Here is a 13,630-nt window from a genome sequence, read left to right on the forward strand (position 1 = left end):
GTTTTGTGAGTTTGGTCCACATACTGCTTAAGGGCTGACTTGTGACGACAAATTTCTAGTGGAGGATGGTGGTAGGGATTTGTTTCCTCCCTTGCTCAGCACCAATAATCTAGACAGGAAGGTTCGCTTGAAGTCCCCAGGTGGTCCTTTCCCATTCATCCTTCCCCTGAGTATAGCACTTAGGAGGTTTCTAATTTGACTCCTCATTTTGGGTGGGCCAGGTCTTCAGGCCCTATCTCCTGTGCCCCAAGAGGCCAGGAAAACCAGTTCTGGAAGTGGCCTAAAAGTGAAAGCTGGTGTGTTCCTCTTGCTGTCTGCATTCCTGTTTGCAGTTAGTTTTTGGCTTCTGAGTAAAAAAAAGTCTCAGTTATATCCAGCATTTTTAGGTGTTTTCATCAGAAGTCCCATTATGGCATATAGACCATCACATTTGCAGATATCTCTCCCTCTTTTTTTTGAAACCTAACTTTCCCCATAGCTTCTGAGATCTAAGTTCTCTGCCTCTCACTTCTTTTCTGGCTCCTCTGCATCCTTCTACCATCTAGACATGGGTTTTCTACAAAAGTCTGTCCTTGCTCTGAATTATGCCCTGGGCAAACTCATGTCCATGAACATTGCCTTTCTAAGCATGGCTTCCAAATCTATAGCTTTATGTTTCCCTGTAGCTGTTATAGAACTTCAAGCAACACCAAAGGTCTGTTTCAAATGACTCTCATATGCCCCAGAAACCCACTCCTCTGTGTTCCCAGTTATTCTTAATGATACCATCATCCTCTTGTTCATTCACATTTGAACATTCGAAATCAAGGCCATCAGAGGTTTTCATTTCTTCCTTTACTTGTTTTTCTTTTCTTTTCTTTTTTTTTTTTTTTTTTTTTTTGAGACAGGGTCTTGCTCTGTCACCCAGGATGGAGTGCAGTGGTGCAATCACAGCTCACCGCAGCCTTGACCTCTTGGACTCGAGCAATCCTCCTACCTCAGCTTCCTCAGTAGCTGGGACCACAGGTCCATGACTCTACACCTGGCTAATTTATTTTTCTTTTCTTTTAGATGGTGTCTCACTGTGTTGCCCAGGCTGGTCTCAAACTCTTGGCTTCAAGAAGTCCTACTGCCTCTGCCCCCTAAAGTGCTGGGACTACAGGCATGAGCCACCATACCTGGCCCCTGTTTCGTAGCATGTACTAAATCCAGGGGATTCTGCCTACCCAGCCTGACTTAGTTTATATCTTCATCTCCTCTCTTCTAAACTGTTGGAACATTGTTTGGAGGTCTTTCTACTTCTATTCTGTCTCCTATCCCTTGCCTCCAAACTTCAGCTGGTTCCTCCCTCTCTGTCGGTGTGCAGGCAGACCTCTCTCTCTTTCACAGTGTGGCCCACCTCTCTCCATTTTTTGTTACCGTCTTCACTCAGTGGAGTGAGTGCAGACTGCGGTGTTCGCCAGTGGCCATGTATTCTCTGAGTCTGGCTGCCGTTTGTGCCTTTTTGTTGTTGTCCTGTCCGGAGTTGTCTTATCCTTGCAGGGCAGTTCAGATACCAGCAACGTCCCTCCAAGCCCCATCTGTCAAGAAGTAATGTGGGCATTCTCTGGGCCTCATAGTACTTTCTCTCTCCCACCTGTGGCACTTGCTGCTTTCGTCTCTGTGTGCCCTCATCTCTCTCCTTTGGATAACTTCTAACTCCTTAAGGACAGAGGCTGTGTCTTCCTTGCCTTTTTCTCCACTTCATACCTTGTTCATAGTAGAGCCTCAGTAAATGTTTATCGAGTGGATATACTAATGTAAATAGAGCGAATTAATCGGAATCAGTAGCAACCAAGACATCAATGAGAATATTCTGCTTTTTAGAAAGAGCATTTATTCAATAAGTATTTACTTTTTAATTTAAGTTGTAAATAGATAATATATGTTCATGATTGTCAATTCAGGAACTGTAAAAGGGTATACAGAAAAATTATCTCCCTCCCAGCACACTTCAGCCACCTCATTTCCCTCCTCATAGACAACCAAGGTTTCAGTTTATTGCATCTCCACCCAGCGATAGTTTAGGCCTATACACTTAACTGATTCACATTCCCTCCCCCTTAACACTAATGGTAGAGAGCTATATACACTGTCATGTACCTATTTCCATCCACCAATAGACATTGCCCAGTGAATGTGCTTCTCCACCCTACGATCTTCATTCCATGTGCTACCTTAAATCCTCATTGCCATGTATGGTAACGTAACACAGGTTTGAGGGATTATTAGGACATAGACATCTTTGGGAAGACATTCTTCTTCTTCTTCTTATTTTTTTTAAATAGAGTCTTGCTCTGTTGCCCAGGCTGGAGTGCAGTGGCGCAATCTCAGCTCAGTGCAACCTCCACCTCACAGGTTCAAGCGATTTTCGTGCCTGAGCCTCCCGAGTAGCTGAGATTACAGGCGTGGGCCACCACACCTGGCTAATTTTTGTGTTTTTAGTAGAGGTGGGGTTTTGCCATGTTGGCCAGGCTGGTCTTGAACCCCTGACCTCAAGTGATCTGCCCTCCTTGGCCTCCCAACATGCTAGGATTACAGGTGTGAGCCCCAGCCCCGACTGGGAGATCTTTATTCTGCTTACCATAGCAACCCAGTATGTTTTCTGATCTTTTAATCTTTTTCAATCTAATAGGTGAAAATGTAGTTTTAAGTTTTATTTTGTATTTATCTTGTTGGAGTAAAATTGAATATCTTTAGGTTTGAGCTATCTGTATTTGCATTTCTCCATTCTCTGTATCTTCTGCCTATTTTTTGTTTGGATGTTTGGTCTTTTTCTTGTTAGTTGTAGGTACTTTTTATGTAATAGCTGTAGTGATGTTTGATATGAGTGACTAACATTTTTCCTGTATGTTTTTTGACTTTATGATGGATTTTGCTATGGAGAATTGTTTTCTATTCATTTGGTAGCATTTGAGAGTCTGTGTGTTGAGGGGCTCTAAAACCACCCCCACGTGTGGTGACTCAATAAGAGGACTCACTGGACTCAGCATATGATTGTACTCACAGGTATGGCTTATTACAGCACAAGGATGCAAAACAAAATCAGCAAAGAGAAAAGGCACATGGGTTGAAATTCGGAGGAAACCCGGCACAGGCTTCCAGAGTTCTTGTCCAGTGGAATCAAACAGGATGCACTTAATTCCTCCAGCAATGAGTTGTGCAGCACATATGAGATGTCGCCCACCTGGGAAGCTCATTAGAGACTTTGTGTCCACAGTGTTTATTAGGGCTGACCATGTAAACACCCACTGCCTAGCACAAAACAAAATTCCAGGCTTCCAGAAGAAAAGCAGGAGTTCAGTGTAAACCACATTTTTTATACAAACAGTTTAGGCACAGTGAACCAATCTTACCAGTGAGGGAATGGTGAGAACTCTGCTGAAATCCAAATTACCAAGTGTCTGGCAAGGGCCAGCCATGTAAGCAGGCCTGTCTAAGGAGAGCAGCCTCAGGCCTGCCATGTTAATTCTTCTGCACACTTTTCTTTTATAGCTTCTCGGCTTTATATCCCAATGAGGAAGATCTTCCCTACTCAGACTTAAAAGGAATTATCTCAGCCAGGTATGGTGAGTCATGCCTTGCAATCCCAGCACTTTGGGAAGTTGAGGCAGGCAGATCACCTGAGGTGAGGGATTCAAGACCAACCTGGCCAACATGGGGAAACCCTGTCTCTACGAAAAATACAAAACTTAGCTGGGTGTGGTGGTGCATGCCTGTAATTCCAACTACTTGCGAGGCTGAGGCACAAGAATCGCTTGAACCCGGGAGGCAGAGTTTGTAGTGAGCCGAGATTGCTTCACTGCACTCCCAAGCTGGGGCGACAGAATGAGTGAGACTCCATCTCCAAAAAAAAAAATAACAAAATAAATAAAATAAATATCTCATATTCCTCTAGTAATTTGGTTTCTTCCTTAAGATTTAAGTATTTCATCTATTTGGAATTTATTTGCAGTTGAAGTATAAGATATGAATCCAACTTTTGCTTCCCCTCCTGTTGCAATATCATTTGTTGGCTAGTTTGCTGATTTGAAGTACTGTCCTTATCTCATACTAAATTCCTCTGTGTGTTTGATTTTATTTCTAAGAGGTTCTTGTCTTGCATTAATTATTCTATTCATGCACCAGGTGTGCTCTTTTAACTATTGAAGCTTTATGAGATGTTGCAGTGTATGGTAGAAACCGAGCCTCCCCTTGTTCCTCTTCTTTTTCTTTTCCTTTCTACTGTTGCTTAAGCAATTACAGAATGCTACATTGTGGCTGTGCTTAGGGATCTAGAGCTGATACCCACTTCCTGTTCCCAAGGAGTGCTGTTTTCCTGGGTAACGCAAACAAACAGATGCATATGATACAGTGTGTGGTGCACAGGATGTCACAGGAACACAAAGGAGGGCTTCCTAGAGGAGTCAGATTCTTAAAGATGAGTAGGAGGATTTGTCAGGCAGAAATTGACATGCCATACTGAAGGAACAGTCTGTGGGCATGCAAAGAGGCCGCACAGATGCAGGCTGAACCCACATGCAGTTTGGTGTCCGAGAGTACAGCGTGCATATGGGGGTACCAACAGGAGATAGTACTGGGGGCAGAGGAGGCTGGGCCAAAGGTTGCAGAGCCTAACATTCCCCACTCAGAACATCTGCTTTTTATCTGAAGGTGAAGGGAGCCATTTAATGGTTTCAAGCAGTAACGTGGCATGATTAAATTTCCATTTCAAAAATATTGCTGGGCTGCAGTGTGTGCAGAGTAGGTAGAGGGGACGGGAGCGGAGGAGAGAGGAAGACCATTTCTGGGGATTTTTGTTAGTCACCTCAGTCCTTGATGATGAGGGCTTGAAATGGGGCGATGGACAGGTATTCCAGATGATGCTTTTGAGAAAGATTCAGATGGTAAAATCAGAATTTGGTGGTTGACTGAATGTAGTTATGAGGGAGGATGGAATGATAGAGAGGGAAGAATCCACCCTGAATAACCAGACCCATGTTGGGGCCAGTGGTTGTGATGGGGACTATAGGAAGGGAGTGAGGAAGAGGTGGCAAGTTCCATTTTGGATATGTTGAGTTGAGAGTGTCTGTGAGACAGCCAGGCAGAGATACCTGGGAGACAGATGACTACATAGATCCAGAGCTCTGGCTTGGGGAGAGCTTTACTTGGTAGGCCTGGATCACATCCACATCACCTCATTAGCATTTGCATAGATGTGGCCAAAATTGCCAGGAGAGAGAACTATAGTGAGAAGAGGGACAATTTATGAACCCTCAGAAATCTCAACCTTAAATGATGACGATAGTGGACGAGTTGTAAAGAATATTCTTTTTTCCAAAATAGTTTCAAATGACATTTCAAATGTACATTTGTGGTCCTTTCCTGAATAAATAAACATGTATGTTTATATATGAAGACAATGATGACATAGGAATATCAAGCCATTTCCCCCAGAGGTACTGATTTAGTCAGTAGTAGAAATAGGATGAGGAGAATTGTTTATGCAAACAGAAGTATAAATGGTAATTTATGTGCTAGCTGCTTTTGACCTGTTTTGTCAAACTTTTGTCAGGTTTTTGGAATAACTGCGTCAAAACGGATATAAACGAACTTACTGTGTCAAGTCATGTGAAATACACGGAAAGCATTATCTAGCATTAGGGCGTTAGAGTTATAAGCTTTACCAAATATCAGTGCGTCCTATGGTTCTTGAAAATTTTAGACTTTCCCCTCCAATTTTAATGAAAGCATTTTTTTCTTACATGAACAAGTCTTGTTTCTAAAGTTTAATCTAAAAGATGAAAATGAGGTAATTTTACATTACTGTATCCTTAAATGGTAGATGGAAGCTTTTTGAAAAGATGAGTATCTTTCATTTCAGAAATCAAATTCGGAAAAAAAAAAAAAAAAAAAAAAGCTAGCCTCAATTCCTGTTCAAACATTGCAAAATGTAATCCAGAAAGAAGCAGTTAGGCCAGATGCGGTGGCTCACACCCGTAGTCCAAGCACTTTGAAAGGCCAAGGGTAGTAGATTGCCTGAGCTCAGGAGTTCAAGGCCAGCCTGGGCAATGTGGTGAAACCCCATCTGTACTAAAATACAAAAACAATTAGCCGCGCATGGTGATGCGCGCCTGTAGTCCCAGCTACTCTGGAGGCTGCGGCACGAGAATTGCTTGAACCCAGGAGGCGGAGGTTGCAGTGAGCCAAGATGGCACCACTGCATTCCAGCCTGGGCGATAGAGCCAGGACTCTGTCTCCAAAAACACAAACAAACAAACAAACAAACAAAACAGAAGCAGTTAGTAAGTGGTTCCCTAAAGTTTTAAGTTTAGGTATTTGGAGACATAGGTCATTAAGAGTCATCTTCCTGAAAAATCATGTTCCTCAATTGTGCCATTGCGTGCTGTTAACATCATTTGAAAACACTTTTAAATGTTCATAGTTTATCAATTTATTCCCCTGATTATGAGCTGGAGAGAGCTTATAACAGTGACAGACAGCTGTCCATCCTCAAAGGAAACTCAAGAGTTGCTTAATATTTATAGATTCTGCTAAATAAACAAAAAATCCAATCTAGATGTTTTAAGGAAATCAGTGCATCTTTATATAGGTGCCATTTAAAAATAATGGCTAATTAAGTGAAAGCTAAAATCTATTGTCATTTCAGAGTCTTTACCCCAGAAGTTACAATGATAAATGTAGCTAAATTAAAATGACAAGTTACATTCCCTATGTCAGAGCTGTTTTTTATTCCTGGTGTGAAATCAGAGAATTTCATCTCAAGTTTGTCCTTTAACATTTTTCAAATGTTACATTGTGCTATTTTTAATCCAGAAACAATACACATGATTGCTTAAAAAAAAAAAAAAATCTCCATGTACAGTATCTCTTGACTAGTAGGGATCTAGTGAATTGTGAATTGATGAAATGCCCAAATACTAATATAGAGCAAAATTGAGGAAAATATGACTTGCTCACTTGAGGAAGGTGAGGGTGGCCATTTGAGAGTATTTTCTGTCAGTTTCCTGATTTTGATATTGTGCTAAAAGTTATACAAGATGTTAACACCTGGAGAGGCTGGCTGAAGATTTACTTCTTGTGAATCTATAATTATTTCAAAATAATCTAAAACAAACTAAAGAGCTCCCTAAGAGCTTGACCACACAGAATCCTTAGGCTACATTCCTGAGAGTTCTGGTACATCCCACATGGCCCTTCTAGGACCAAGGAGGTAGAAAGTCACCCCCTAGAGATTCTGGTTCAGTAGGGGTGAGGCAGGGCACAGGGCATGGTTTAGTATCTGGAAAAAGCAGCCCACTTCACCCCCGATTCTGAGGCAGAGCCCTAGATAAGGACTGCGCCCTAGAAGAAAGCCATGTAGGACTTGCTGAATCATCAACTGAAAGGTGATGCTCAGCAAAACATCTTCTCTGCCTAAGACTTTGCTCAACTGGGACCGAATCGTTCTTGAATTTTCCATAGGCGATGAAATCAGTACTTGGACGTGTTCGTTGAGTAAGCTTTATCATTACCCATTTAGCAAATAAGACGCCCTGCTTGATGGTTATAATGGAAAATACTCTAGAGCCAGCTCTCTCCATGTGATTTAGAGTTCCCAAATTAAGGGTCAAAATTTGACCCAAGGTTATATTTAAGAATAATAGTTGAAAGTGTCAACACATTAATAAAGTGTTCAAGAATACATTGTCTGGAAGAGAAAGTAAATGACAGCTAAAAACCTCAAGACACATAACCTATTCACTTTAGGCTTTAACAATTTTCAAATAGGAGTTTTAATTAGATTTGTAACAAGTTGCCACTTGTAGGGAATTTTATACTTTTTGATAATGAGGTACAGATGAATGTGTTTTGTTACTTATTTTTGTTTTTGTAATAATCCAACTTTATGTTACTCTAAGAGCCTATATTCTCTTAATCTTTAAGAAAAAAAGAAAATATGTCTGAAAAGTAAGTCCTCGTACTTTCAAGTTTAGAAAATGGTGGCATTGGCTCTTTCAGACTGCTCACTTCAATTGAATCAAGTAGCTTATGGAAAACTTAGTTTTTAAAGAAAAACACCACATAAACACTACCTAGTAATGCTTTTTGAAAAATGTTTGTTTGTGTTTGTGAGCTAATTTATTTGAATGGTGAAAATATTGGTTTAAGCACCCAGTCTCCTCTACCCTAAGCTCCAGTGCAATATTAGATATGTTGCTATGTACTTCATGAGGAGAAATATTTGGCTGTTGTGCGATTCATAATTCTTCCTGAAATATTTGGGGTCCAAGCCTGGCTCTTAGCATCAAGAGTAAACTGGGAGTTGTTTTTGTCACCAATTCTAATAGGCATGTTTCGGATTAAAGGATACCAGTTAGTTGACTCATTCTGGATATTAGTCAGAATGTGAAGTGTCATTGTAGAAGTGATCTCATGAGAGAGGCCACCTGATGTGTGGTTACCATGGGGACATTGTCTCAGTCTCATACTAATGACAAAAAAAATTTGATGTTGCTTCTGTTCAGGTTCTCTTATAAAACATATTAAGGAAGTTATGTAGATAATTTTTGTTTAGGCCATATAACTTTGATCTTCTGATAACAATTTTGTAAACTTAGAAATTTTCATGGCCGGGCGCGGTGGCTCAAGCCTGTAATCCCAGCACTTTGGGAGGCCGAGACGGGTGAATCACGAGGTCAGGAGATCGAGACCATCCTGGCTAACATGGTGAAACCCCGTCTCTACTAAGAAAAATACAAAAAACTAGCCAGGCGTGGTGGCGGGCGCCTGTAGTCCCAGCTACTCGGGAGGCTGAGGCAGGAGAATGGCGTAAATCTGGAAGGCGGAGCTTGCAGTGAGCTCAGATCCGGCCACTGCACTCCAGGCTGGGCGACAGAGCGAGACTCCGTCTCAAAAAAAAAAAAAAAAAAAAAGAAAAGAAATTTTCATGTAAGATATAGGAATACTGGAAGCAAAAATAAGAAGGTGCTTTAACATTAGTGATTGAAAAAATAGTAACTTAGGTTGAAAATGCTGCTTGAAAGTTAATACTGATAGCGTTACTACACATGATGATTTTTTTCTGGAAGGAAAGCTTTGTCTGGGCCTTCAATTTAGGAATTTTTCTCTTTGGTTTTTAAAAGCTGCCATATTCACTTGAGCTTCATGGGAGAGATGCAAATAACTAAAAACAAACAAATGAACAAAAATCATGTTGAGGTCAGGAACTTATTTCAAGAAAGCAAGTTCTAGGTTTTCTTCTAAAGTGATAGTAGAGCCTTAGGTCTCAAACCATCTACAACCATGTTAACAGCACATCATTCAAATCATTCAACAATCCTGAATGTTTACCTGTGCCAAGTACTGACCAGTGCAGTATCAGATGTTCACAGTAATGATATATTGCCAAGAGAATGCTTAGGCATGTCCCATATATTCTGTTTATGGATAAAGGAGTGCATCAAACATTTTAGTGCTATTTTCACCCAAAGTCCCTCTGTCTTTAAGTTACACTTAACAGAAATCACTTATTTTCCCCAGTGGTACTGAATAATTAAGCATTGCTGTGGATTCAGTGTCAGGTTAAAGCCTCAGTGCATTGCTTAGCTAGGTCAGCGTAATTATCAGTGCGTGCTTATCATGCCAGCCATCCAGAATAAACAGCACTCGGGCCTAGCGCTGCCAGACTTGAGACCTGCAGAGCGTGCTGCGTGCTTGGAAAAGTTTGAGAAGACATTCTGGAGAGCATGTTCTTGGGCATTTTTCACCTTAAACTTCTTGCCATTCACATGCAGAAAACTGTTGCTGCTGAAAGATGCTTTTCCAGAAATACACTGTGTTGTAGGGGAGGGAACACTGGTATTCAAAGCGATTAGTCTGATGACAGAGGAAAATGGATGGGGAGGGAGCTACATAGAGGAAAAGTGCCCAGACGCAGCGCCTCCAGAGAAGGTGGTTGTACGGGGGCTGTGTGGGCCTTCATGTCTTCATTCGGTCAGCGAGCCTGTGTTCTGCCTCCCTCTGACCAGGCGCCATTGTAGTTACTGGGGATAAAGGATGGGAATGAAGCAAGTGTGTACTTTCATGGAGCCCATGTTCTAGGGGAGGGGATAGTATATATGTACAGTGAACAAGTACATATGTAATATGTCAAATGATCATAAGCGATAGGGAAAATCAGATGGGAATAGGGAATGCTGTTTGAGGGTAACATGTTTTTCTGTAGGGTGTCAGAGAAGGTCTTACTGATTAAGATTATTGGATCAGAGATGTGAGAGAAGTAAGACAAGAAGCTATGAGGTAAAAGAATTCCAGGCAGATGGAATAGTAGCCGCAAAGGCCCTGAGAATGGCATGTGCTTGGTGCCTTTAGGGAGTGGCACAGGAGGCAGGTCTGACTCCCGTGGAGCGAGTGAGTCCGAGAGCAGAGATGTGGTAGGGGAGATGGGCAGATGGCAGACAGCTGCATAAGCCATTGGAAGGACTTCCACCTTTACTCCTCGCAAAGTAGAAAGCTACAGGAGGATTTGGGGCAAGGAAAGGACTTGATCTGACCTATGACACTGTCACCCTGATTTAAGAAGTACAAAGATGAAAGCAGGGGAGCAGTTAGGTTTTTGTAATCAACCAAGTAAGAGATCATGGAGGCTTGGACCAGGGTAGTAGCCATGTGGTGACAAAGATGAATCCAAGGTTTTCAGCTCAATCAGCTGGAAGGATGGGGCTGTCATGTACTGAAATGGGGAGACTGTGGGAAGAGCAGGACTGGGTAGGGGAAGCCAAGGGTGTTTGGCTTTGGATGTGTTGAGAGTTCTCCAGATGCCTCTTAGGCAGTCTGGTGGGGTGGTAGAGTGGACACTCGGATAGCCAAGTCTGGAATTCAGAGGGGATGCTGGAGAATGATAGGTCCTTACTAGTCACTAGAATATGGATGGTATTTGGGGCTATCAAATGTATCAACAGCACATTGAGGGTGAGTATAGATAGAGAAGAGGTGAGAGGTCTGAGTCCTACCATTTCACAGAAACCAGGGCATGGATTCAGAATTCACAGAGAACAGTTAACTCAGAGTTTTCTTAATATCCTGTCTTTTTAAAAAACAAACACGTCATTGTTCCCTTTTGAGACAGTTGCACCGTTTTAACAATAATTCCTGAATTTTATTTTTCTTCCTTTCCTTCTTTCTTTTTAGTGGCTTGTACCTGATCAATTGCTAATACTGTTTAAAATTGATAGGCACTTTTTGGTCTGGTAATCTGATTTTTTTGTGGAACATCGTTAAAAGAACAATTGAGAGATTTATAGCCATAGAAAATTGAGGCTTCTTTCTATTACTCAAGATAGAAGTTAGCGTAAGTCTGATCTGAGTTTTCCACTGTTGTTGTTGTTGTTGTGGTTGTTGTTGTTGTTGTTGTTGTCTTGTTATAAGTCTTGGTTTGGGTTGTAATTTCATGGTCGGCAAATCTGGCGAAATTTACTTTGCGAGAAATCAAAGGATGTACTATAATAGTAGACTGTTCTTTCACACTGAACTTTATTTTTTGCCTTTTCTAGCCATTATTTGCATTTTTAAATGAAGAAAAGTTTAACGTGGATGGATGGACAGTTTACAATCCAGTGGAAGAATACAGGAGGCAGGTAAGTTGTTAGATGCTATTGTCTGTTATGTGATGAACCTGAAACATGCATTATGACAGTATGTCATCAGCCATGCTTTCTGAAGATCAGCAACATCCTTGCTAAATATCTTTTCCATGGTGGTGATATTATCCACATTTTGTACAATATATCTCATTCTGTCTGTTACTGTATAACTTACAAGCTCATTCCATGGCCATATGCAAGCTGCATTGAAGGCTGGATCACTAAATTCTATTTCCTTCGCTATATGAAGAGCATCAATTTTGTGTTGTTTATGAAATGAATTAAATACTTAGGATTTAGAAAAGTCAAACATTTTAGAAGTTACACTTTAGGACTTGATGTTGCTATGTATATGCATGTTTGGGAGCTTAACTATTACTTGCAGCTAGATTTAAATTATATTCATTTCAGTTTGCAGATTCAAATGAATTAGAACTGTTTCCCTGTAGTGATGTCTTTTTCAAGAAAGCTTTGATAAGTGTACATTATAATTGCCTTTACTGCTCTCTTACATGAATGTCACCTAATTGCATGTTTATTTGCTATAATAAAGGCAAGAGGCTTGGTCTCATGTTGCTGTTCAGGAACAAAAGTCTCTTGCAGTATTTTTGTGAAGGGAATTCTGTGCGTAATATGTAACAAGAGCCACAGTTTGACCTCTGGTATAACCAAATCTATAGACAGCTAGGAGTTGTACAATGGGATTATTCACAATTCTTGTTCTACAAAGCTCTTAAGATAATTGAAAAGTTTTGTTGGATGAGATTTGAGAATCAGATCAAGCCCATTTGCTTTATATGAAAAGTTAGTGAATATAAAGTAAAATCGTAGAACCCTAGACTTGAGAAGAACCATCTAGTCACCACCTTCACCATGAAAAACCTGGATTGATTTCCTTTTTTAGACTTAATCAACGGTTTGCATATTCATGAACAGATTTGACACTCTGGAATTAGGGTGCAGGAGTTTAGCTGTAGAACACATGTGAGAGAGTATATCCTGTTGCTTCCATAAGTCGCGTTTAGACTGTTGAGTTTTCTAAGGCTTTGCACTCCTCCCATTTTAATGGCTTCTGTTCTGGACTAGCTATTGAGGCAGAAGGACCATGAAAACATTTTGCATGTTTTGGAGGCCTCTGTAAATGATGTATTAAAATATTTTTACCTTATTTTTGAAGTGTTATTGATAACATTAAGACTTTTTTTTTTAGTTCAAAGCTTCTAGCTTGAAATAAAACAGTTCCTGTTTTTAAGATTGCATGCGTATATGAACTGTTGAAGGTATTTTCTTCTAGACTGCCATTATATTCAATCTTTTTTTCTTATAACTTTCTGATGGGACTTATAACTGTCTAATTGGACTCAGCATCAGACTCAACATCTGTTTGGTCCGTGGTCTCTAGGGCCAGACCTAAAGAAAAGGTACAATGTCTGTCCCCAAAGCAAACACCCACATAGCTCACTTTCATGTGTGTATCTGTGCATTTGTGAGAATGGGGAGAGAATATTCCACCACCTCTGAATCTTTTCCATACTAAATACAATTTTGTGGGGAGATGATAGGGTGGGAGGTGTCTTCTGTGTCTCCCTGTCACATTAACAGTCTGCTTAAAATGCAAATGACTGTATTTCTAACACAACCTATAGGGCGATCTTCGATTCCGAACAACTTGATTGAAAAAAACTCATCGGAGGTGGCGAAATGAGCCTCCCCAGAGGGGTTTTCCTTTACTTCCCCTCTGTGATTTTCTTCATGAGCTCAGCCTCTTTCCACTGTGGAGCAGACTGAAGCATTCACTCTGTTTTGAGCAGGGAGAGGAAGTTGCCTGATCTCTTTTCTACCCTGTTAGACCCAGATTAAGATGAAGCAGGGTAATTTTTTAGGGGATGGGAGGGGTGCATGGGCGGGGGATGAACTTGGGTTTATCTGTGTGGTACAGGTAGTAAAGAATATGTGGACACAAAATAAAGGAAGATGAGTTCCTTTGA

The 13,630-nt window shown here is 40.9% G+C and overlaps 1 protein-coding gene across 2 annotated transcripts in view; it reads left to right on the forward strand.

Annotated features, from left to right (window-relative positions):
- Nucleotides 1-13,630, forward strand: part of MTM1 (myotubularin 1) — a 104,783-nt gene that overhangs the window by 59,511 nt on the left and 31,642 nt on the right. For both annotated transcript variants that reach the window (XM_010364320.2, XM_010364321.2), the window contains exon 7: nucleotides 11,553-11,636. In XM_010364320.2, the coding sequence (XP_010362622.2) occupies nucleotides 11,553-11,636 (84 nt within the window). The remainder of the gene's footprint in view (nucleotides 1-11,552; nucleotides 11,637-13,630) is intronic.

This window comes from Rhinopithecus roxellana, chromosome 7 (assembly GCF_007565055.1).
Source record: "Rhinopithecus roxellana isolate Shanxi Qingling chromosome 7, ASM756505v1, whole genome shotgun sequence".
In the NCBI taxonomy this organism is placed as follows: domain Eukaryota; kingdom Metazoa; phylum Chordata; class Mammalia; order Primates; family Cercopithecidae; genus Rhinopithecus; species Rhinopithecus roxellana.